Here is a 23595-nt window from a genome sequence, read left to right on the forward strand (position 1 = left end):
CACCGGGGCTGACCAACCCAGGGAACCGAACCCTATCATTTCACAAAAACTGGAAGGCGACACCAGCCCACGGAATGGCTCCATTGCGCTGTCGGCTTCGGATTTCTTTCTGGCGTGGCTTCGTCGCCGACGCCGTTGCGACGCGTTAGCTTGCGAGGCGGGAGCATGGAGGACCAGGGGGATGGAGCACCGGTCGCGCCTCGGAAGCTCGACCTGTTGCGGGGGAACGCGTTGGCTGGCGGAGAACATGAACCGACGGTCCGGCGCCCGCTCCAAGAGTGTGCGAACAAACTGAGCGAAGAGCTCGCCCGGCTGGGCGTCGAGAGCATGGATCCAGAGTGGCGTTCCGAAGAGCAGGCAGCGGAACGGAGCCCCATTGGAATGCACATCGTGCCGGATGATGTAGTTGAACTCTTCGGTGACAAACAGGATTACAGAGGAAGAGCACGAGGGATGGAGCGTCTCAAGGCATCCATTGTGGCCGCGTCTTCTCACGAGCTCCTGCAGGAGACGTTGGAGGAGTTCATCGCGTTTCTTGGTACTCTGCTGGACGACGACCACTTCAAGGTTTCTCACGGAGCCTTAGAGCTGTTGGGTATCTTAGTCGCCAAGCTGGGAAGCGATTCCGAGACGTACTTGCAACCAATTGTCGCGGCACTTTCAAAGGTCCTCGGTGATAGCTTATGGGTAACCAAGCGGCAAAGCATGAAGACCTTCATCTCTTTGATGACCTGGATTTCACCAACGGCCGTGATGAACCTCCTGTTGAACAATCTTAATGAAAAAACTTATCAAGTCCGGAAAGAAGTGTTGAACATCGTGATCGCCGCGCTCTTGACTTTCCCAAGTCGTGATTTCGACCTCGTTCTGTTGTGCGACGTCATCGCGCCTTTCCTCGGCGACCCCAAGAGGAAGGTTCGTCATGCTGCTCTCGAGACCTTTGCCGTGCTCGCCTCGTCCATGGACGCGAATGCATTGAAGGTGTTGCACGGTGTTGTGGAAAAGGTCCAGCAAGACGCGGATGGTGTGAGTGCCGCAGTGCAGGCGAGACTGGCTAGGAGAAGGCTGCCGAAGGTGTCTTCTACAGGTCTCGTAGAATATGCCACTTGTCTAACCTCATCATCATCATCAGCGGCAGAGAATAGATCTGCTCAAAGTTGGTGTGGTCCTGATGCGGATTGGGTTGCGTTGGTGGGAGGTCCATCCAGTGCACGAAGTTCTCGATCAGAATCGGGAATGGGTGTCTCAGCCGGTGATGGTTTGAACTACCCGGACGGGATGGATCGTCTGAGCAGTAAACGTGTTGTGAGTGCTGGGCATCTGAACTGTCACTTTCCATGGGAGGAACATCACAACGGGTCTCCATCGACGGAATTAATGAGTCCGGCTTCAAAGTCCAGCAGTACTACTCAGTTGTCGTGGGTGAGCATCCAAAGCTTGTGTTGTGATTCCCAAGAAACAACATCTTGCATTGTGCATCCACAAAGGAAGAGGAACGGTTAATTGCAATACATTATGCCGCAGAAATGGACTTGCATAATGGTCTAGCTAGAGGTATGCAAACACTCTAAGCTGGCTAGCCTGGGTTCGAATCCCGACCCAACTATAAACTGTCACCCTGGTGTCTCATACACACACTGATTCATCAATGTGTGCGCCATTCCTCAAATGAACTTTACATTGGGAGTCCCGTCTGCCCTCATTTGTTGGTGGACGTCAAGATCCCCATGGTGTCCTTCGTGAAGAGTAGGCGAGCTATCGCCGGCACCATGAACAAATTTTACAAATTCCTGCCGTAACTAACTCTGGGAAGGCAATGGCAAACCACCCAGTAAAACCCTGTCAAGAAACTGCTTCGGAAGCACCGGTGCTCTGCAACAGAGTCATATGGTACATCAGAATCAGAACATAATGCTATAATTTATATCAAATGCCATTCAAGGAGCACAATTCATGGAGCCTCCCTAGTAGAATTGGGGTCAATTTTATACACGTGCAATGACAATTTTAAAAGCACCATCTTGTGACCTGAATTTTAGTTAAAATTTTAATATAGCCCAGTTCAGTTATAGATTGACAGTGACATGACTTGCAGTATGTGTAAATGCATCTGTTTGTAAATCAAAGTGCTTTCAACCAAAGCAAAATGCACGAAATAACTAGAAGGGCACTCAGTGGAGCGCATACCCTCCACCAAGCTGATTAGTTTATGTTTTGTATCCCAATGATGAGCCCGGATCTGGATTCAGATCTGAACGAAAATTTAATCGGCTTGTTCTCGTCACCGAACAAACTCGTCCACCAAGTTTCGTCCAAATCCGTCTGTAACTTTTTTGCAATATCGTGTTATATATTGTTTTAGCCCGATCACTCAATGGTGAAGAATCACCTAAAAAATTTCTCGGATCCGGATTTGGATTCAGATCTTCATTAAAATCGAATCAATTCTTCCTTGTTACATACCCAACATGTCCACCAAGTTTTGTCTGAATCCACCCACAACTTTTTGAGATACCATGTAATGTATCGTTTTTGGCCATCATATCTCAACGGTGAAAAATCAATTTCAAAACTTTTCGGATCCGGATCCGGATCTTCACCAAAATCTAATCATTTCATCCTTGTCACACACCCAAGCTCTCCACCAAATTTTGGCTGAATCCATCCACAACTTTTTGAGATATCCTGTTCACAAACCTAAAAACAGACAGACAGGTGAAAACATAACCTCCTTCACCTTCGGTGGCGGAGGAAATAAACAGTGCTGAAATGAAGGGTATTTGGTGATGCAGTCTGACAATGTTCGTCTCCCGGGATTTGAGTCTTTGGCAGATTTGCAATCAATTAGACTTGAAAGTGAAATTCCGGTGACAGCTCTGCTTAAATTACCAACGTACATGTAATTGACTCCAAGTCTCCTCATCACATATGACGTTGGTTGGTTATACCTTGTAGACCAGGATGCATCCTTATGCAAGAAAGAGAATGTGATGAACTCTTTTGGACTCAAATCAGATCATATCATGCTCTATACAGAGCATCGGTGATGCCGGGGCAGTTTCTTCACGGAGGGTTACAATCCTGGATGGGTCACCGCTCCGACACATGGTCAGGGCAAGAATTGGGAACTTGTTCAGGGTGCCGGCAATAGCTCACCTACTCTTTGTGAAGGACACTGGGATCCTTAACGAACACTGACTAATGAGGGCATACGGGACACCCGTTTAACGTCAATCTGAGGGACGACACATCCATTGATGAATTGCCCCAGCTATGAAACATCGGGATGACAGTTTATAGCTAGGTCGAAAATCAAATCCAGGGTAGACAGCTCAAAGGCGAGTCGACTTTGGTTTATAACTCCCACCCTTTAACAGTTGTCGACTTTAACAGTTGTCAACCCTAACAGCTTGCTGACCAATCCCTAAGAATGTAAACGATACTTTTATTTTATAATTTTGGACCTTCCAAAGATATAAAGCTTATATTTATTGTCTGCATGTATAATGCACCCCAGTATGCGCTCACAGACTGCAAGCATTCCCCATTAGAAAATCGTCCAAATACAGATGAGATTGCCCAAATTAGTTGTCAAAAGCATCAAAAGAAATGATCATTTTATTATTTCTTGCATTTTTGCATCACCCTGATGGTGAAATACACCGTGCAGGTGTGCAATCAAGGAAGAGGGATAGAGACACTCAGCGAGGCGAGGCTTGGACCTGCACCCTTGAAACAGTCAGGTTCCAATGCGAGTCATCCAAAGAACACAACCTCTAAACCTCTGGTTGTATCAAATGACAACATTTAGGTTTGCGACCCGGGGTGGCTTCGTGAAGGCAGAAGTTTTATTGTGTGTACAGGAGAAATGCGCTTTCGATTTTGAGATTCTTGATTATATACCTTGGACATCTTTTTGTGTCTATCCGCAGGTGTCTCGGTCTTCCAGTGACAGATCACTCTTTTCAGGCAGGGACGGAAATTGGCAAACTGTAGAAGAGGAGGTTATTCCATTGACTCCTGCCATGGGCGAATGCATTACACCTGTGGTGTGTCATCGGGGTGAGGGTAAGCTGACTGCAGTCATTATTTTAGGAATATTGATGTTGTTTTATTTACATTAAAGCATATTCACTGATCAATACAATTGTATTGTGGCAATTGTTGTGCATTTATCAGCTGTTGTTTAATCATTAATGCTCTACAACCATAATTTTTTATAATTCAAAATATAATTCAAATTTTATAATTCATACACAAAGACTTCAAAAACTCAGGATTATTATATCCAATTATGATTCAATTTTGTGACATTTATCAAAACTGTAAGAACAACATATTGAATTTTTCTGGTGATTTGCATTGAAACAGCTATGTCTTGCATTCCTGAATCTTTAGTTGGTTGTGAAACGTACATCATTTGTGTTTTTCAGTCAACCAGGAACTCCCAATGAATCAACATGTTTGCTTCCCCATAAATAATTGGGAAATTCATTAAGACACATTCATTGATAAATTGTGAATATAAATACCGGAAACTGCACGAGACAAAGGGACAGTCACCGTCCTTTTATGAATGTATATTTAAACTAGAGCGAAGTCAATGGCATGCCATCACAAATCCCCACGCTTGGCACCGAAAGCAAAGTTGAAAGATGGCTGAAAGGTCCAGCAGGAATGATCTAATATCAAATTTTGAGTTTAAATTTTTTTCTGCATTTTGACCCCAATGACCTGAAGTCCCATGGACTGTGGGTCAAATCCCAAAAAAACACTAAATATTTCAAGCATTTCCCAATGTTGATTGCATATACCAAGTTTCATTTCAAAATGTGCCCGTAATTGTATTTTTCGGGATTTACCTTTTGGGGTGGGGCCAAAAAAAGGACACTGCTCTTGCACCTTCTTGCTATGCGATGATCATACCTCCCAAGTTTGGTGAATTTCTGTCCTTGAACCGTTTGGGAAGCGACAGCATGACAGACTGACAGATGGATGGACAGACAGATGCAGTCGGTTACAATATCCCCCCGTTTTTTTTTAAAGCTTGGGGATCATTAAATATAGTAGCATTGATTTATAATGGGAATTTGTTAACCGTTTATCTAAAAAAACAAAATTACAATTTTCTTGCCTTTTCCTGCAGATATTGATACTTATGGAAGAGTAGGATCAAAAAACATGGAGCAATGGATCAAAAACACAATATTCAAGCAAAAGGAAAACAGTTGTACAACAACGAACAGATGCACCATGGTACATGTAGAGTAATTGTTGGAGAAGGGTGAGGGTGTCAACAGCAGGGACATTTTGCTGATGATGCCTCCTCCTGTTAGAAGTCGGATATAATTCCCTTAAGATTGAAACTTCGAATAGGCAACTTAGAAACCAGTATGATGCACATCGCTTGATAAATACGAAAAGCTAAACTAACTTGTGATATATGGAGCTAGAACCAGGCAAAATAGAATGGCCAATGCATGAGAATTTCAACCGGCGATGAGGCACCTGGTCCTTATCTTTTGACTTAGTGAGTGTACCATCAAGAGCCACAGGTTTTTAATTTACTCCCGTACAAGAACATCAGGTATGGCACAGGAATTCTGGCCCATCGAGGTGTGGCCTGACCCAAGATGATTTCAAGGGACAAAGTCAAGGCAAGAGGCAAATATGCTAATAGGCCTTGTAACAAGTAAATGTGCCATTACTCCTGTCCGTTGCTGTTTCAGTGGGGTTCACAGTTATCATTAAATTGTAACTGGGTTATTGAATATAGGCTTGATTTATCATCAGGGCTGCATTGTCACTTGATTTGTAATCTCTTTGCAGGAGGGGATTTGCCTTCGGTACGACAGAAATCTGCACGGGCTCATTCAACCATGTCCACAGAATATTTTGTGAGACCCGTGTTTACAAGTGCGATGGGCCTCCGTGCAGACACGGAGGATACTCCTCCTTGCAAGGAGAGCACTACACTTAAAAAAATCCCTATTTACTCTCAACACAGATCAAGCAAAGAATCATCAAAAGGCAAAGTTAGTTTTCTCATTAATAAATCCTTCTTCCATTGTTACAATTGATACATTTAACTTGAGCTGGGACATCTAAACATCCTTTAAGGCCATTAAACATTTACAACTTAATAAAAGTTTCAATCGTCAATTTTTATTTCGTCTTATCCCAGGCAAAAATGCAACAGTTAGAACTATAGTGTATGAGAGTTTTTACTCTCATATACTATAGTTGGTAACAGGTCTTACTACAGTACTCTGTCAAAAATTACTACAGGAAAGGAATGCTATTTTTGCCTGGGACGGAAGAGCTTTGTAGATTTATCACATGCAGATCGCAACGGTATTAGGAGATACAAGAGTACTACTTTTAAAATGTTTGTAAAAATGGCTTGTGTTTCTGCTTGATCCTTGTTTTTCAGATGTTGTAGTGTGTTGACACGAACAGGATATTCATTGGCATTTCATGAAACGAGTACGTGCCCGTACGTGCGTGGCCGTACATGCAAACCCCCCCCCCCCCGCCAAAAAAAGAACTTTCAAACCGCGAGCCAGAAACAAACACACAGGCCGTTCCTTCACTCTCGTAAACGACGACTGGATTGGGGCATTGTGTTTATCTATCAATGCGCATAAGAAATCGAGAAATTATTAGAATACATCAAGTCATCACTATCCGGAAGTGGTGCGTGCCCGTACGGAATGTTCACATGCATTCCACGAATTATCGCTTGCATTGAAGTAACAACTGCTGTGATACTTACACACACAGAGTTAATTAAAATCAAGTTTACCTCCCTGTCTTTGCTTGCCATGACATTCGCTGCCATTGACCATTGCCACTCCGACGCCACGGTAACTAAGGCACCGATCCCCATCGTAACCGGCACGGCACGTGACGTCATCGTCAGCCGGCCGCGCACCGGCCTACGCAGCCACGCCTACGCAGCCACGCCTACGCAGCCACGCCTGTCCTGTGATTGGTGACTAAATGGCGTATCGGCCACGCCTACACAGCAAGGTGTCCTGTCATTGGTTGGTAAATAAATGGCCATAACTTGGCAAGCACTTGTCCAATTAATATCAAACCTTGAAAAGGCACATACTCAGGTCCCCAGCAATATAGCTGGCAAGTTTCAATCAGATCGGACCAGTGGTTGTCGAGAAACGGCGGACACACACACACAGCTGGAATTATAGAGAGATAAAGTGTGGGTCCATGATTCAAATTGACATTGGCTTGTATGATTATGTGTTGGTACGTTTACATTGGCATTCCCATCATCATTTTACTCATGATGTTGGGATTCCAGGTTAAAATTTCATTTACTTTGATGATTTGTGCGTTGTCTCCGAATTATTTCATGTGAAAAAAAATACATGTGGAGTTCAAAGAGTTCAACAAACAAGATGCTCACAATACTCGAAGACATCCAGTTTTTTGGTTTTCGATACAAAGGTACACACAGTTCGGTAGACAATTTATAAAATATGTCTTGTACATATTTGGAGTGTCTTGGACAACTGTATCTTGAAGAAATAATCTTGCCCGAGAATGTTTGTGTCAATCTGTGTGGGTGGACAGGTAGAATAATGGATGGAATCGACGGACCATTGATTGAGGTATGCTAACTGCCATGGGAAACAAGGAGAAGCTGATATTTTGAGTGTTAACCCTTCATCAGAGCAAAGTTTTTGTTCCGTCGAAGAGTTAATGCCTGAAATATCAGCTCTCCTTGCTTCTCACAGTTGTGAGCATACCTCGATCAACGTTCCATTGATTTGATCTGTTCTTGTGACTATCTTGTTTGTAGAACGTTTTGAACAATGCACAAACTCAGATGATTTCTAACGTTATTGTTTTGCATTTGATTTTCAGCGCCTTTCAAAATTTTCACCTTTTTATTAAATTGCATTAAATCAGACTTTTCCCACATTTATTTACACATCGAAACCCACAGCTTCCAAGTGAAAAACAAATTCTACAAATTTCAGAAAATTAATTAAAAATACAAAACTAGAATATCTTGGTTGGATGTGTCCACTGCCCTGAGTTAATATGAGGTGGAAGCACCTTTGACAGCAATTACAGCTGTGAGGCTGTTGGGATAGATCTCTACCAACTTTGCACACCTTGATTGGGCAATATTTACCCATTTTTCTGCACAATACTATTCAAGCTCAGTCAAGTTGCATGGGGAGCATTGATGGACAGCGATCTTGAAGTTATGCCACCGATTTTCGATTGGATTTCGATCGGGGCTCTGACTGGGCCACTCAAGGACATTTATCTTTTTGTTCCACAGCCACTCCAGTTTGCTTTGGCTGTGTGTGTCGGGTTTTCATGCTGAACAGTGAACTTCCGTCCCAATTTCAGCTTTCTTGCAGAGGTTTTCCTCAAGGATTTTTCTGTATTTTGCTCCATACATTTTCCCATCTATCCTGACAAGTGCCTTAGTCCTTGCCGAGAAACATCTCCATAAACATGATGCTGCCACCACCACACTTCACAGAAGGGATGGTGTTCTTTGGGTGATGCGCTGTGTTGGGTTTGCGCCAAACGTAACGTTTTGCATTTAGGCCAAAAAGTTCCATCTTGGTTTTCGTCAGATCACAAAACTTTTTGCCACATGGCTTCAGAACCTCTGGGATGTTGGAATATTGTTGTCACATGCACACAGTGACCAGTCTTTTCCATAAAGGCATGGAACTCTTTCAAAGTTGCCATTGGCCTCTCTGATCAGTCTCCTCCTTACTTATCATCCAGTTTGGAGGGACGGCATGATCTCAGCAGGGTCTTCGTGGTACCATACGCCTCCAACTTCCTAATGAATGTCTTGACTGTGCTCCAAGGGATATTCAAGGCCTTTGAAATATTTTTATACCCATCCCCCGATCTGTGCCTTTCTACAACTTTATTCCAGAAGTCTTTTGAAAGCTCCTTGGGCTCATGGTTGAGTCTTTGCTGTGAAATGCACTACCCAGCAGAGGAAGCCTACAGGAACAGTTGATTTTGTTCTGAAATAATCAGAATCATGACAATTTAACACAGGTGGAGGCCAATTAACTTGGTGTGTGATTTTGAAGGTGATTGGTTGCACCTGAGCTAATTTACAATTGCTAAAATAAGAGGGGTGGACACTTATCCAACCAAGATATTCTAGTTTTGTATTTTTAATTAATTTTCTGAAATTTGTAGAATTTGTTTTTTTTACTTGGAAGTTGCGGGTTACGATGTGTAAATAAATGCGGAAAAAAAAGTCTGATTTAATGCAATTTGATTCCAGGCTATAAGGCAACAAAAGGTAAAAATTTTGAAAGGGGGTGTAGACTTTCTTTTGGCATTGTACATACACGTTCTTCCATGAGCCTACTTGCACTGTAAATTAATGAAAACTATATATTAAAGGCAACCGTGAGGCCAATTTTTTAATGACTTGGAGCAGCTAACGTTGGATCCAATCACTATATTTGAATGCACAACAAATTCTCGGTAGGATGTTAATCAGGGTAATTATTTGTATGATGTCACGTGCTTCCAGGAACTTATTTTGCCGATGAGCCCTGAACATTTGCCTGGGAAGACACTTGCTAAATGTTTCGTGCGTGGAAATGAACCTCAAGGAAGTGAAGAATTTAAAAATGGTTCAAACTCAAATGTTTCTACCAAAGTGGATGTCTGTGCACTGAAGGGAAAGTCCATTGATATCGATCCTTCCACTGTCCGGTCCTCTGCTCTTTCCGTGCAAAGGTAATAGAATAGTTGCATGATTTTAATTTTTTTTAATGTTGTAGATTGCAATTGATGCAAAACTCGCTAATCTTTTTCGTAGATCTATGGCAAACTAGAAAGGCACTCTTAGAACGCATGGTCTCGCCTCGTGCGTTCATTCTGGACAAAAATACCGTCATTAACTGAACACGTTCCTATTATGGCCCACTTATATAATGGCCTATATACCATATCATCCATGCATCCTATTATGTCACATAGTTTCTTGGCATAGTTATGACGTCATAAGTTTAATTCTTCACTCGCATCAGCTCGGTCATAGATCAGATATATGAATTTCAAATTTCTTTGGATAAGGATTTGAATTCAACCAATTATGGCTGAAATACCACTCCACCTATGACATCATAATCACCCTATTATACCCCATGGGGAGTTGATGACATATGCCAAGTTTCAATTCATTTTGTTGAACAGTTTCAGAGAAAATTATGTCCAAATTTTTCCCTTTAATCCAAAATAGCTGCCATACTATGTCATATCAATAAAATATGTCCTGACATCAGAGTTATCAGTAAAATATTCTCCATGGAGAGTTCCTCATATGTATAAAGATTTGCATCGATTTTGGAAAAGCAGTTGCAGAAAAAAACATTTTTGAAACGAAAATATATAGACGCAGACACGCAAACACATGGACAAATGCACAGACATACATACAGACACATGCACAGACAGAGAGGGGCAATAATCTTGCTACCCCCTTTGGAGTGAGACTAATTACCAGTGGAGAAATGATTTTGAGATAAATATCCTCATGTATTGGAGAATGAGAAAGAGTTCCATTGTGTTGATTTAAGATCTAAGTATCCTGGATGTGTGTTGTGAAATGTAAATAATAACAGCTCTTCATTTGTCTTGTGTTGTGGGTATTTTCTTTTTTTAGAACAAGAAATGTATGTCATGCCATCACCACCACAACCACTGCCAGTGTTACAACCACACACAATGCGTCTCGCAAATCAGATTCCCCTCTGAAAGGTAACATAGATTTTCATTAATGTTCTGGTTCTTGGCTGTTTACAACTGCATTTTTTTTGTTTATTTGTAGATTTACTGTTTTGTCATTTTTTTGGGGTAATTCTTAACAATGGCCTTAAATAAGACATTATCATGGATTCTTAATTAGGTCCTTAAATAAGATGTGACCATGTATTTTGACAAAAATGTAGACCTGTTAGAAGTCATTAACTTTGTTCTAGAAGTTAAAGGCTGGAAGTCATTGATCCAAAATACCGATCACTGATGGGGGAGTGTCGCCCCAAGCATGGGAGTAGGGTTCCATCATGATCTGACTTGGAATTTGGAGAGGGTGAGAAGCTGATGGGAGTTTTGGACTCTGCTAGCTTTCAACAAGTGCGAATGTGTGGAGGAGGGTGGGGGAGTAATGGCAGACAGAAAGATATCAAGGAAATTGAAAGTGAAGGTTCTGATGTCATGTGTAACACCGGCCTACCTTTGATGGTGGTCTGAAGATGGTGGCACTGACAGAGCGACAACAAAGGCTGCAGGTTTGCGAGACCAACTGGGTCAGGAGGATTGCAGGAGTGAAGAGGGTAGATATAAGGAGGATGGGATGGATTAACCGAGTGAGGGAGAAGATTAGTGTGCAGATGAGCTTGAAGACGAGATTGGTGAAATGCCAGCTGAGATGGGCTGGACACTTGGTGTGGATGGGAGAAGAGAGAATGGCAAAGAGAGCAGATAGGTTGAGGGAGCAAGGCAGGAGGAAAAGAGGTAGGTCGCAGTTGAGATGGGAGGATTGCATGAGGAGGGTTATCAGTGAGGTAAGGGCAGTTGGAGAGTGGAGATAGTTGGCTGAGGATAGAGGGAATTGGAGGAGTCTCGTGGTCAAAGCAGGGCAGAAGTTTGGTGCCATTAGACCGCACCCTTTTTAAAGTGAAGAGGAGGAGAAGAAGAATATCTCCTGCGAGCCCTTCAGAGAATGCTCTCGTGATCCCTCAATAAAGTTTTTAAGGTTACCCCAGCTTTCAAAGTAGCCCAAGTTGATGGCATCCAAGATGTAATTTTATGTTTGTTGCCTTTTGATTTTTTTTTGGGGGGGGGGTGGGGGGTTTGGATGTTTCTAGGATAGAAATGAGTTTTCCTTCCTCATTTGTTTTGTGGGTGTTATTGGTGTCATGAAAGGTGACTGTGTTTGTTGATTGGGTTGTTGGGTTGGGTTGGTGAGTATGGATGTGACACAGGCTTAATGGACCTATTGGTCTACTCCTATGCCAGTATTTCCTTACACTTCCTTATATTTCCTATTCAGGTTCCATGAAGATCTTAAATTTCAATATTCCAATAATTGAACAAGACACAGCCATACATACAGAACCTTGCCGGGGTATATAGATTGCAGTAGATCTGAGAACTAGTGCAGCCTCACTACTCACTCACTGATACACAGAATCATCACAATAACTTTTTGTGCTCCTTCAGAAACATGCGAGGCACTAATAACAGAACAGAAGTAATGTCACCCAAAAATTCCCTGTTGTTGATAGCTTTTTAAGTGGGAATATAATGTAATTAGCCTCACCCATTCCTGAAAGGGATGTTAGAGGGTATTGTCAGTTGTCCGTGGGTCAATGTTTGTGCGATTGAGTCCGAATGCAGACCGACTTTAAACTACTAGTACGGGCCCGTAGGGGTGTGCCCGTAGGTGAGTGCCAGTATGTGCAGCCTCTCTCTCTCTCTCTCTCTCTCTCTCTCTCTCTCTCTCTCTCTCTCTCTCTCTCTCTCTCTCTCTCTCTCTCAAACCTCAAAAAGGTACATCCGCGGGTCCCCAGCAATATTTCTGGCAAGTTTCAATCGTGCAAAATAAATAAAAATAATAAATACATAAATAAATAAACATTAATCGTGACGTCATAGCACCGTGTCTTGTCATTGGTCGACAGATAAATGGCCGTAACTTGGGAACCGCTCGTCCGATTGACATCAAACCTCGAAAAGGTACATCTGTGGGGCCCTGGCAATATTCTTGGCAAGTTTCAATTATATCAGACCAGTGGTTGTCGAGAAACAGCGGTCACACACACACACACACACACACACACACACACACACACACACACACACACACACACACACACACACACACACACACACACACACACACACACACACACACACACACACACACACACACACACACATTGCTGGAATTATAGATAGATTGTGCCGCTGGATGGCCAGCTTTAATATTGTGACCTTAATCACCGTTCAACAATGTTGTTTAACGTAACCATTACCATTTTTATGTCTGTTTTAAACATAAGTTGATAAACAACATTTGAATATCCATTATCCAAGTTAAAGACAACTAATGTTGTGTTTTATAATTGGTGGAGTCTCTTCACTGTGTGTGTTGTTGTCAGGGGCCATACTTTTGCTATCTCTACTACTTACTCATAAAGGCGGTTTGTCTGTGTGTCATGGGTGTCCTGCGAGTTCACATATAAATTAATGATGAGTAATGATTAGACAGGGATTAGATAATGATAGCTTTTCCTTCTATGAACCTTTGCTGATTTATTTTATGTGATATCGGTAAAGGTCGCTGTTACCCAGAGTTCCTCGGGAAGTCACGGCTCTTCCCCCAAGCTCAGTGGCTGTTTGTCTCGTCTAACAGTCTTGTTTTATGTCCCGTGCAGTGCCGGATTTATAGTGGTGGAGGCTCCGGGGCACACATGGGTGGTGGTGGCCCTTTCTGCCATGAACGATAAAGTAAAGCAGTGGTTTTCAAACTTTTTCACTGATTGCACCCTAAACTCTCACATCTTGTTCTGTGGCACCCCTATTACATATTCTATTTATATAGTTGCCTTAAAAACACTGCAGATTCCACAAGTTAAATTATTGAATAAAATACATCATTTCAGGAGCGTTTTTGCAGGCTTTTATTACCACCAATTGATAGGATCGCACCCGCAAAAATAAATATTTGGACTGGCATCAGTCAGTGCGCCGCATTCACTTTACATGTAGCGATAATTCCACCAGTAAGTTTCACACACGTCGTACAAAGATTGTCATGAACAGGCAAAGGCACAGGAGGTTCTTGACTGCTCTGTTTAATAACAACTGCAGACACAACTGCAGTAACTGCAGACACAAATAAAGAAATAAATCATTATGTGCTTGCAAAGTCACAAAGCTAATCGAACATAAACAGATCAAAGGTTGAACAGTACAAATCGTAATCGAATGAAATGGTTAAATTATGTGTTTTCTAACCGTCGTTATAATAAGAAAATCATCCGCCGTTCGAACATAATCAAACTGAGAGACAATAATTACTCACTTTACTGTGATTCCGTGGTGGGTGAAAACAAGAAATAGTTGTTGTATGTATTAGTATTACTCAGGAAAGATCGAAAGAGCGCAGACGTTTGGCTGTCTCAGGAGCTTCTCCAAAATGTCTTGTTTCTTGCTCGCCTGAGTCAAACTAACTCCGACTCCGAATTTCCGAAATTCCACCCACCTCGGTGGCTTTGTACATCTTGTGTTGTAGTTCCATCGTCACAGCTCTGTCCATATGTACACTTCAAAGCACGAAGGCAATATGCAAGAAACAATCTGACTCACAAAGTAATGTTTAGCTACATGTCAGTAAAATCATCATTATATTAATACGCTAAGCCATATTTTGTGGACGTATCTCCTCTGAAACTGTCAGACGGATTGTCGCCACTTTCGGCATGCAGGTGCTCTGTGGTCTAACGAACAGCATGGGCTATGTGAGATCACGCCAGACGGACAGGTTTGGGAATTTTTGACGATTTTCTAATTTTTAAATTCGTTTGCATGGCGACGTGTTACGTAACCGCTGAGAAGCGTAATGACATCATCGGTCATTCGCTGACGTCACTACGTCTGTCGTCGACAGATCGTCACCGCCGAGAGGCATAATGCCACTCCGAGAAAACAACGTCTGCAATGTAAAGCCCTCTTCTGGTGGTGGTGGTCGTATGGCAGCTTAGCTGCCGGGGTAGCTATCATTTCTTGAAGCGCGACTGTGTCGCTGATGCAGTGCACCTCTACCAGTACACACACTGGAACTGGTACTCATTTCGCCAACCTCGGAAGGATGACAGGCTGAGTCAACCCCCTGGTGTATTAATTCAGCGGTCGACGGGGCTTGAACTCAGGACCCTAGGATCCCAAGCCGCCACCCTAACCACTGAGCCAACACCAGGCTACCCTCTTCTGCACATGCTGACTACCTCAGAAGGTCCATTTGACACAAAAAAATGTAACAAGAAACATTGTATATGAAAAAATTCTATAAATCACATTGTGATCACTGGATATATTGGCGTCCTAACGAACCCTCACTTTAAAAACTTCGCGCTCCACGTGGGTTTGGCTAGTTATAATGAATCATTACAATATTACCTCAACATTACCTTCGCAACAACAACACCTCCAAGAACAGGATGCATCAATAAAAATAAATATGACGTCAACATTACCTTCACAACAACTTCACCTCCAACACGATCGCATCCAAATTTTTTTTTTTTACTTCAACGTTACCTTAACAACAACAACACCTCCAAGAACAGGATCGCATCCGTTTTGGCTTCATTCTGGATGAGTCCTTGTGTAGTGGAGGGCTGGAGGCCCCTGGGCATGTGTTGGATGGTGAAACCCCGATGCACTTGCCCCCTGTTGCCCTTGGGGAAATCTGCCCCCGGTCTTGTGCATTCATTTGTATGTCTCTGTGTGTGGTTGCTAGGAGACAGTGCAGCATCTAGAAAACCGTTATAAACAACAGTTTGATCCAGAGGTGAGTGGGATGGTCGTCTTTGTTGGTGGACTTGTGTTATATTCAAGGTAAGATGTCTGATTTAATATATGATCATATAATGAAATGTGTGATGGGAGTTGTAACAATGTGATCATACATTAAATCCTCGAACAAGTTGTTTGTAGTATAGGCTCTGAGGGGGTTTTCATGTACATCTCTCTTGTACAGCAAAACTTGGTATTTTCCTGTTCTATATATTGAGACCCTCAGAAAAAGTTTGGGTAACACTTCCAGATCAAGTGCATTTTCCCTGTACAGCCCAATATGTGATTATGCCTTGATGCCAATGGACCAAAATGGCAAAAGTCAGGTTTCATGGAATAACTCACAAGTAGACAGCGTTAGATTCCAATGTTACATTTATTTATCATGTTTGAACATAGCTAACGTAATTTTTGCATGGTTCAATACAATAAACCTGGTTTTTATGCAAAAAATGCCTTATTTAGTGTATTTTTTCTCCAAAAATCACTTTCAGTTTGAAAGTTGCTCAAACTTCGCTCACCTCTCATACACACAATATTGTAGATAGAGTAACCATAATTGGCCAAAAGTTTCCTTATTAAGTCTATTGATCACTCCATGATTCATATTCATGCTTTCGGGCAAGTATATAGTGACAGTAGGGTCAAATGTAAACAGAAGTCACCCCAACCCCCAAAAAGCCACTTTAACCAAATTTGGTCAAATGGTTCTAACCTAAAAAAAATAAGTGTGATAGGAAGTTGATTTTAGTGTCTATGCATAGGTTTTTGATACCAAATTATAATTCATTGGCACCATTGTTAGCCTCATTGGAGTGGACCTAATTTGCATAATTTCAAAATGGCTGCCAAACTTCTGGCGAAGATGGTATCAATGACCGTTTTTACAGCCATTTTTCCCTGCTGTGCAGGGGTTGGGCTTTTTCTTGAGGCAATGTTTTATGGCCGGATGCCCTTCCTGACGCCAACCCTGGTCGCCTCTTACGACACACAGGGATATGGTACACCTATTCTAACCGGGGAATACACCGGGCCCAGTACACTGGTACTCATTTCGACGACCTCGGAAGGATGACAGGCTGAGTCAACCCCCTGGTGTTAATTCAGCAGCCAACGGGGCTTGAACTCAGGACCCTGGGATCCCAAGCCACCACCCTAACCACTAAGCCAACACCAGGCTGAAGACAGTATCAGGACATGCTAAATTTCACTTAAAGTTCAGCTTTATCCTTGTGTCTGAATCTCAGCAAGGAGCACGATGAATAATGCCTTTCTAAATTTAATCGTCAAATATGGCATGTGCACAGATTAAGCTGTGACGAATAATATGTGACCTGCACAGAAAGCCAACAGACTCAGTCATGGCCGAAGAAAGGCTTGCTGCAATTACCAACTTTCATCACAGAGTTCGATGTTCTTTATCAAGCCATGGGAGTTTTGGCAAGTGCTGGGGGATGCCTTCTTGCATTGACAGAAATTGACACATTTGGCATTAGCAGTCCTACAAGGGCAAGTTGAGGCACACTTAGTGCATGAACAGACAACCGTCCAATGGGATTCAAGGGTTTTCCATGATGTCTCAGGCATCAACTGTTCTTTGTCGTGCTCATCGCCACAATCCTCTGGCTTCAGTGACATCGCATTTTCTGGATCATGAAGAATCTCCAAAGCATGCATGATGGTGTACGCATTGTAAAAACTATGCTTGATATGTGGCAGGAGTCCCTGGCTGGTTGGAGGTAGGTTGTGATGAGACTCCCTTTCGTGTGGTGGAAGACTTCGGCCCACAAATCAGAAAAGTTCTTGGAATCACGACTTGATTTTAGCATTTCAACCAAGTAACATTCCGCATTCCTGATAATGGACGGGGAAAGGATTGGCATTGTCCAAAATTGCTGCAGCAACTTCTCTGGTTCAGCTTTCAAAGCAGCCTTCTTAGTCCCAACTTTGCTGGTGATATCACATCCCGAAAGGCTGTGAACAGCAGGTAGAACTGCACAGAGGTGACATCCGATACACTCGAACACGGTATGAAGGGGCACACACCGTGTGCTATCTCCAACTCCAGTTCGTACCCACAGTTCCTCGAGGTTATACTGGAGAAAGACAGGTATGTGGTGAAGCAGGGCAACAATTACGTCGGTATCATTGGAGGTGACAACACACACTTTGTATCCTTCCATGTTTGAGTCCAGAGCATGAAGGAGTATGCGAAGATCAGCTTCTTCAGATGTGGATTGAAGGTGTGCGAGTGCGTTCTGGCCGCCTTTGTGAATTTTAATACATTGCCAATACTCTTCCTCTCTAGTCACCTGTCCGAGTACAGTTGGATACTGATCAGTGAGGATTATTTGAACGAAGATGGTTGTAGATCAGTTTTTCAAGGAGAAGTTTGTTGTTGTTTGAAGGCCAGAAATTTTTCATATATTTTGCAGTGGTGTTGATGAATCATCTGCACTGTATTCAATGGGTACAGTCTCAGTACACCTCTTCCTTTCGCTGTCCCTCACAGAGGGGTCATCAGAATACATATCAAACACACAATCGCATCGCCCAAACTGACGAGATATGTCCATATACGACATGAAATCAGACAGAAGGTCATTGAACATGGGTCTGGTAACATTAATCTTTCGAATGGTAGCCATGATGTCCACTACAAATTAAGCATTGCTTTGATGACGATAGCTGTAGTCTTCCGATTTGAGGTGGGTCTCTAACTCTTTGATCAACATGCTCTTTCCTGGTTTCGTCATCATCCCTTCATCATCAAACAACACGGGGGAGGGTACAGCATCATATTTTAATAGGTCCTCAGTTGTGAGTCCACGCTCCTGAGCAATTTCAATGTTTCTCTCTGAAATATTCCTCTCCTTCACTGTCTTCTTGATTGTCTTCCCTGGCTTTTTTTCAGATGGTTTTCATTGTTTTTAAGTTTGCATGGTGAATGGTGTCACTGATTCGTGGAGTTTTCTCAAGAAACCTCTCTTTCCTGAATGTCAGGTACTTTTCTTTTCCTTTTGTGAAGGCATTAAGCATGTCATTTCTGATGTCTTTGGACATGACTTCTTTTGTCACAAAGTTTTGCAGTGTTGGGGAAGCATCTGGAGACAAAGGAGACCCCTTCTCCTCGATGAATCTCGTAATTTCCTGAATATGTGACTCTTTGCAGTCCATTGTGGCTTTGGATGATTCATGGTGGCTGTAAGTCGCATGCGTCCTCTCCATCACATCTGCGTATTGGCGATGTAGGTTCTTCACTGCCATCATTTAATAGTAAATTAAGTCCCACTGAGCCACATACTGCTTTTGCTTGGCATGCCCAATGACTCCATCACTGCACTTGGATGAAAGGTTGATGCTCTGCTCTAATTTCTCGTCTCCTCTGACTGCCGTGAATTGGCCAGGTTTGTCTTTGATCGAAAAATTGCCTCTTGCAAAGTTCTCATACACTGATGGTGCTGCCTCAGGCAGGCGTCTTCTCGGCATGTCTTCTCGGTACAGAGAACACCATCGCATGTAATTGGTGGAATCAAATGCCACAAACAAGTTCAAAGTATGTTAAACAGCATCCAGGTGGAGTTCCCACACCCCCTCACGATCAGCTCTCAACAGGTTTACGAACAATGGCCATCATATCAAGGAACTGAGCCCAGAACTTGAAGTTTTCATTGACATCAGACCGTGTTTTGATGAAGCCGTTCAGATCTTCTACAAGCGTTTTTGATGCATCAGCAAACTGTACCATGCACCTCTGACTATCGGTGATGCTATTCTTCTCAACAGCAGACTTGTTGTTCATCAGGATGGCAAGCTCAGATGCATATGGCTCGACGCCTTTCTCAGTGAAGAATTCTTTCTACATGAGAATAGCAAGCTTCTCAAACAATTATGGAACAGATCCAAAACAACATGTCTGCTTCCTGAATAGAAATGCACATGGCTTCAAGATGTTGTCGTTTCATTATCTCAGTGCAGATGGCAGCACCTTCTTGAATATGTGTTATAGAGAAATAACTGACTGGTATTAATGATGCCTGGCCATGCAAACAACCATTGTCATCTTCAGCTGTCTCTGTTGCACCACCATCTTAGATTTATGCAAATTAATCAATTCAAAGAAGTACAATGATTACATTTATTGCTACTATCTTTCATAATTGTGAAACCAAAGATCCAGATACAAATGCATAATCGGACTTCTTATAACACTTACCATGTCTTTATTGTCTGATGTTAACGAGAGCTTTTTGGCGGCCATTTTGAAATTATGCAAATTATGTCCACTCCAAAGAATCTAATAATGGTGCCAATAAATTCTTTGGTATCAAAAACCTATGCAGAGACACCAAAATCAACTTCCTATCACACTTATTTTTGAAGTTAGAACCCTTTGACCAAATTTGGTTAGAGTGGCTTTTTGGGGGTTGGGGTGACTTCTGTTTACATTTGACCCTACTGTCACTATATACTGCCCGAAAGCATGAATATGAATAATGGAGTGATCAATAGACTTAACAAGGAAACTTTTTGCCAATTATGGTTACTCTATCTACAATATTGTGTGTATGAGAGGTGATCGAAGTTTGAGCAACTTTCAAACTGAAAGTGATTTTTGGAGAAAAAAAATACGCCAAATAAGGCATTTTTTGCATAACAACCAGGTTTATTGTATTGAACCATGCAAAACTTATGTTAGCTATGTTCAAACATGATAAATAAATGTAACATTTGAATCTAATGCTGTCTACTTGTGAGTTATTCCATGAAACCTGACTTTTGCCATTTTGGTCCCGTCAAGGCATAATCACATATTGGGCTGTACAGCGAAAATGCACTTGACCTGGAAGTGTTACCCAAACCTTTTCTGAGGGTCTCAATATATAGAACAGGAAAATACCAAGTTTTGCTGTACAAGAGAGATGTACACGACCCCCCCCCCCCCCCCCGAGCCAGGACTATTGGTGATGTTGCATTGATGGGTTGACTGACTGCACAACAGAGGTTATGGATCTTTTATTAGAGGTAATCGAATAGTTAGGGGTAATCTATTGATGTGGATCTGTGACCGAGGTTGTGGACCCTCTGTTTGGAGAGGTTCTGGGCTGGAAGGATCGAAACTTCGAGGAAGAACAGTGCCCAGCTGATGATCCATGTGGTTGGGAAATCAGTCATTGATTACAGGTTAAGATTCTTACTTTGGGTAAGGGAACTATGTTTTGAGGTTTTCAACTTAAATAAAAGTGAATATAGCATATTGCGAAATTAACATAATTTACAACAATTCTTTAAATTATATTATAGTTGCAAAAGTACCCGGTTTGCTGACGGATTCAATCAAAAGACAACTTGTTTTATTTCACAATCATTCTGCTCTATTCATTGTGCAATTTGCCCAAGGTCATCGTCCATCTGCTTGGAAGTCAACCAACATCACCTTCATCAATCGTCATTGCTGTTTATATATTTGGTGTGAGGAAAAAATCATTTCCTCTTCACTGCGAAGCTCCGTGTTGTTTGCTTTGGTTTAAACCTCCACTTCAAATGAATGAATTGAAACATTTTGAAAATTTTGATTTATTCTCACTCAGATTTCAACCTCACCATAATGCATATTATCACGTTGTTTAAACTTCTTTTTGAGAACAGGATTTGTAATTCTGGCTACCAATAGGTGGCGCTATACGATACACATTTACATCGAGAGAATCGGGGTCTCTCCTCCAGATATGCTACCTAGACACAAATCATACTTGGGTCGTGGTTTGGTTGGATTGGGTTCAGTAGTTCAGTAGTTTTGAAGCATATGTAAACAAACATGAATTGAGCTTTACATGTTAGATTTTATGAATAGCCACAGAGACAGAGACAGAGACAGAGACAGACGAGATGTGTGTGGCAGCTCCACTACGAGCCTTAGATCCAATAAGAAAAGGCAGCGAGCATATCTAGCGCCACAAATTGTGCTTTGTAAAGTGGAACGTGCCTGGGAGCCTTATATTGTATAATTTGAAATCCTTCTCATGAAAAGGGTTGGTTTTTGTTTTTTTGCTCAAGGCTGCTATATCTATGCAGTATTTCCAAAGGAGATTGATCACATGATTGATTGTGTTTTTGCGATGCAGTTTTGGCCCTTTATGGCGACGGATTTCATGACGATTCTACAAGTCAAACAAGTAAAAGCAAGTGCATGGATGCAGAAATAATCACCATCCCCAGGAAAATTGCTACGAAGAAAACTCCTCGTACTCCTGCAAGGACGTTCACGTGCAAAGGTAGGATTAATCATGATCGCCATGTGTTTGTGTCATTGGTTCAATGACTTTGTGGAAAAGGGTGTTTGTAGATTGAAAGACAAAATAAAAATTTTGTTGAAGAATTGTGTTGCAAAATAGTGGAAGTATAATTTGTGCCATGTTACCGAATGTATAATGGACTGGGATTCACATCTGAATTCAGCCTGCTGGTTGTGTCATTACTCAGTGCTGTGCCATTGATGCAGTGGCCCCTCTCGTTCAGTGCAGGAATGTGTCCAGGGTGTCACAGATGCCTCAACAACTCTTTGCAAAAAATACCGTAGGATTTTTGATGTCCACCAACGAATGCCAGGAGATGCGACACACAAGTTGAACGTGCATCCAAAGAACGACACACACACATTGATATCGCTCTGCATGTGAAACACCAGGTTGACATTTTTCTTCTGGGTCGACATTCATACCCAGGCTAGATAGCTCAGAGGCAGGTGCGCATACCTCTAGAATGGGCTGGCACAATAGCCGAGAGGCATGTACACTCGGCTCTGAGCTGTTGAGCCTGGGTTTGAATCTCGGCCCAGCAACAAACTCTCATCCTGGTGTTTCACAGGCAGGACAATTCATCAATGTGCGTGTCATCCTTCCAGTGGATGTTAAATTGTGTGATGCTAAAATGAGAGAGATGTCATGGCTGAGGCACGGAAAACCGAGGGCCTCATGAGGGAGATTGAAGAGGAAGAGGTTGTAAAAGCACGTGACAAAATGAAAAATTGGAAAGCTTGTGGACGAATTGGTAAAGTGGATAGTAGAGTTTATGAGGAAGGTATGGAGTGAGGGGAATATACTGAATAATTGGAGGGAGAGCATAATAACACCAATGTTCAAACATAAAGGGTATGTCATAGACTGGAAATTTTAGAGGGATCAAATTGATGGAGCATACAGTGAAGGAACTGGAGAGGATTGTAGGTCAAAGGTTAAGGGAAATTGTGAAAATAGATGGGATGCGGTTCAGATTCATGCAAGGAAAGGGGAACAGTGGATGCGATTTTTCACCATGAGACAGATTCAGGAAAATATGCTGGAAGGAAATGAGAGGCTCCACTGTGCATTCTTAAATCTGGAGAAGGCATATGATAGAATCTCGAGAGAAGTGGTGTAATGGTATTTGAGGAAGAATGGCGAACCAGAAGAAGTTTGTGAGAATTTTGATGGAAATGTTTCATGGAGCCAGAACTACGAGTATGGTAAGGACAGTGAATATGGAGTCGCAATATTTTTAGAGCAGAGGTTGGTCTCCACCAGGGTTCCGCACTAAGTGCCTTCCTTTTTATGACGGTGATGGACATGCTGAATGACATCAGAGATGGAGAACTGTGGGAGCTCCTGTTCACAGAGGACCGAGTCATAATCGATGAGGAACCAATCAAGAAAGCATGCAATGAGCCAATTAGAGGGAAAGGTTCAAGAAGAAGACATATTACGGTGGAGGGATGTCGTGGAGAGGGAGTTGAAGAACATGCGATTGAAAAAAAAAGAAGATACAGAAGACAAAGGAGAATCAAGAAGGTGGATTAGAGTAGCTGACCCTTAAGTTTTTGGATTAAGGCTTAAGTAAGAAGAATGGGACTGATGTTGGGAAATGCGATTTTGTGCAATAACCGTATTGGCTCAAATTATGAATGTGTTCATTTTGACAAGTTGAACACATTCTATTTGTCAACCTCTA

At 42.3% G+C, this 23595-nt stretch overlaps 1 protein-coding gene and 1 pseudogene across 6 annotated transcripts in view; one reads left to right on the forward strand and one right to left on the reverse strand.

Annotated features, from left to right (window-relative positions):
- Nucleotides 1-23595, forward strand: part of TOGARAM1 (TOG array regulator of axonemal microtubules 1) — a 51090-nt gene continuing 27495 nt past the window's right edge. For 2 of the 6 annotated variants that reach the window (XM_085887823.1, XM_085887824.1), the window contains exons 1-6: nt 2-1422; nt 3933-4068; nt 5830-6035; nt 9554-9762; nt 10691-10785; nt 21735-21884. In XM_085887823.1, coding sequence (XP_085743949.1) covers nt 166-1422; nt 3933-4068; nt 5830-6035; nt 9554-9762; nt 10691-10785; nt 21735-21884 — 2053 coding nt within the window. In that variant the 5' untranslated portion in view covers nt 2-165. Of the gene's footprint in view, nt 1423-3932; nt 4069-5829; nt 6036-9553; nt 9763-10690; nt 10786-21734; nt 21885-23595 lie in introns of all 6 variants that reach the window. The other 4 variants (XM_085887820.1, XM_085887822.1, XR_015059952.1 and 1 more) reach the window with 3 other exon arrangements.
- LOC147022893 (uncharacterized) lies at nt 17903-19870 on the reverse strand (annotated as a pseudogene).

Source organism: Eptatretus burgeri, chromosome 7 (genome assembly GCF_056783735.1).
Source record: "Eptatretus burgeri isolate ZD-2024b chromosome 7, Ebu_testis_v1, whole genome shotgun sequence".
Classification (NCBI taxonomy): domain Eukaryota; kingdom Metazoa; phylum Chordata; class Myxini; order Myxiniformes; family Myxinidae; genus Eptatretus; species Eptatretus burgeri.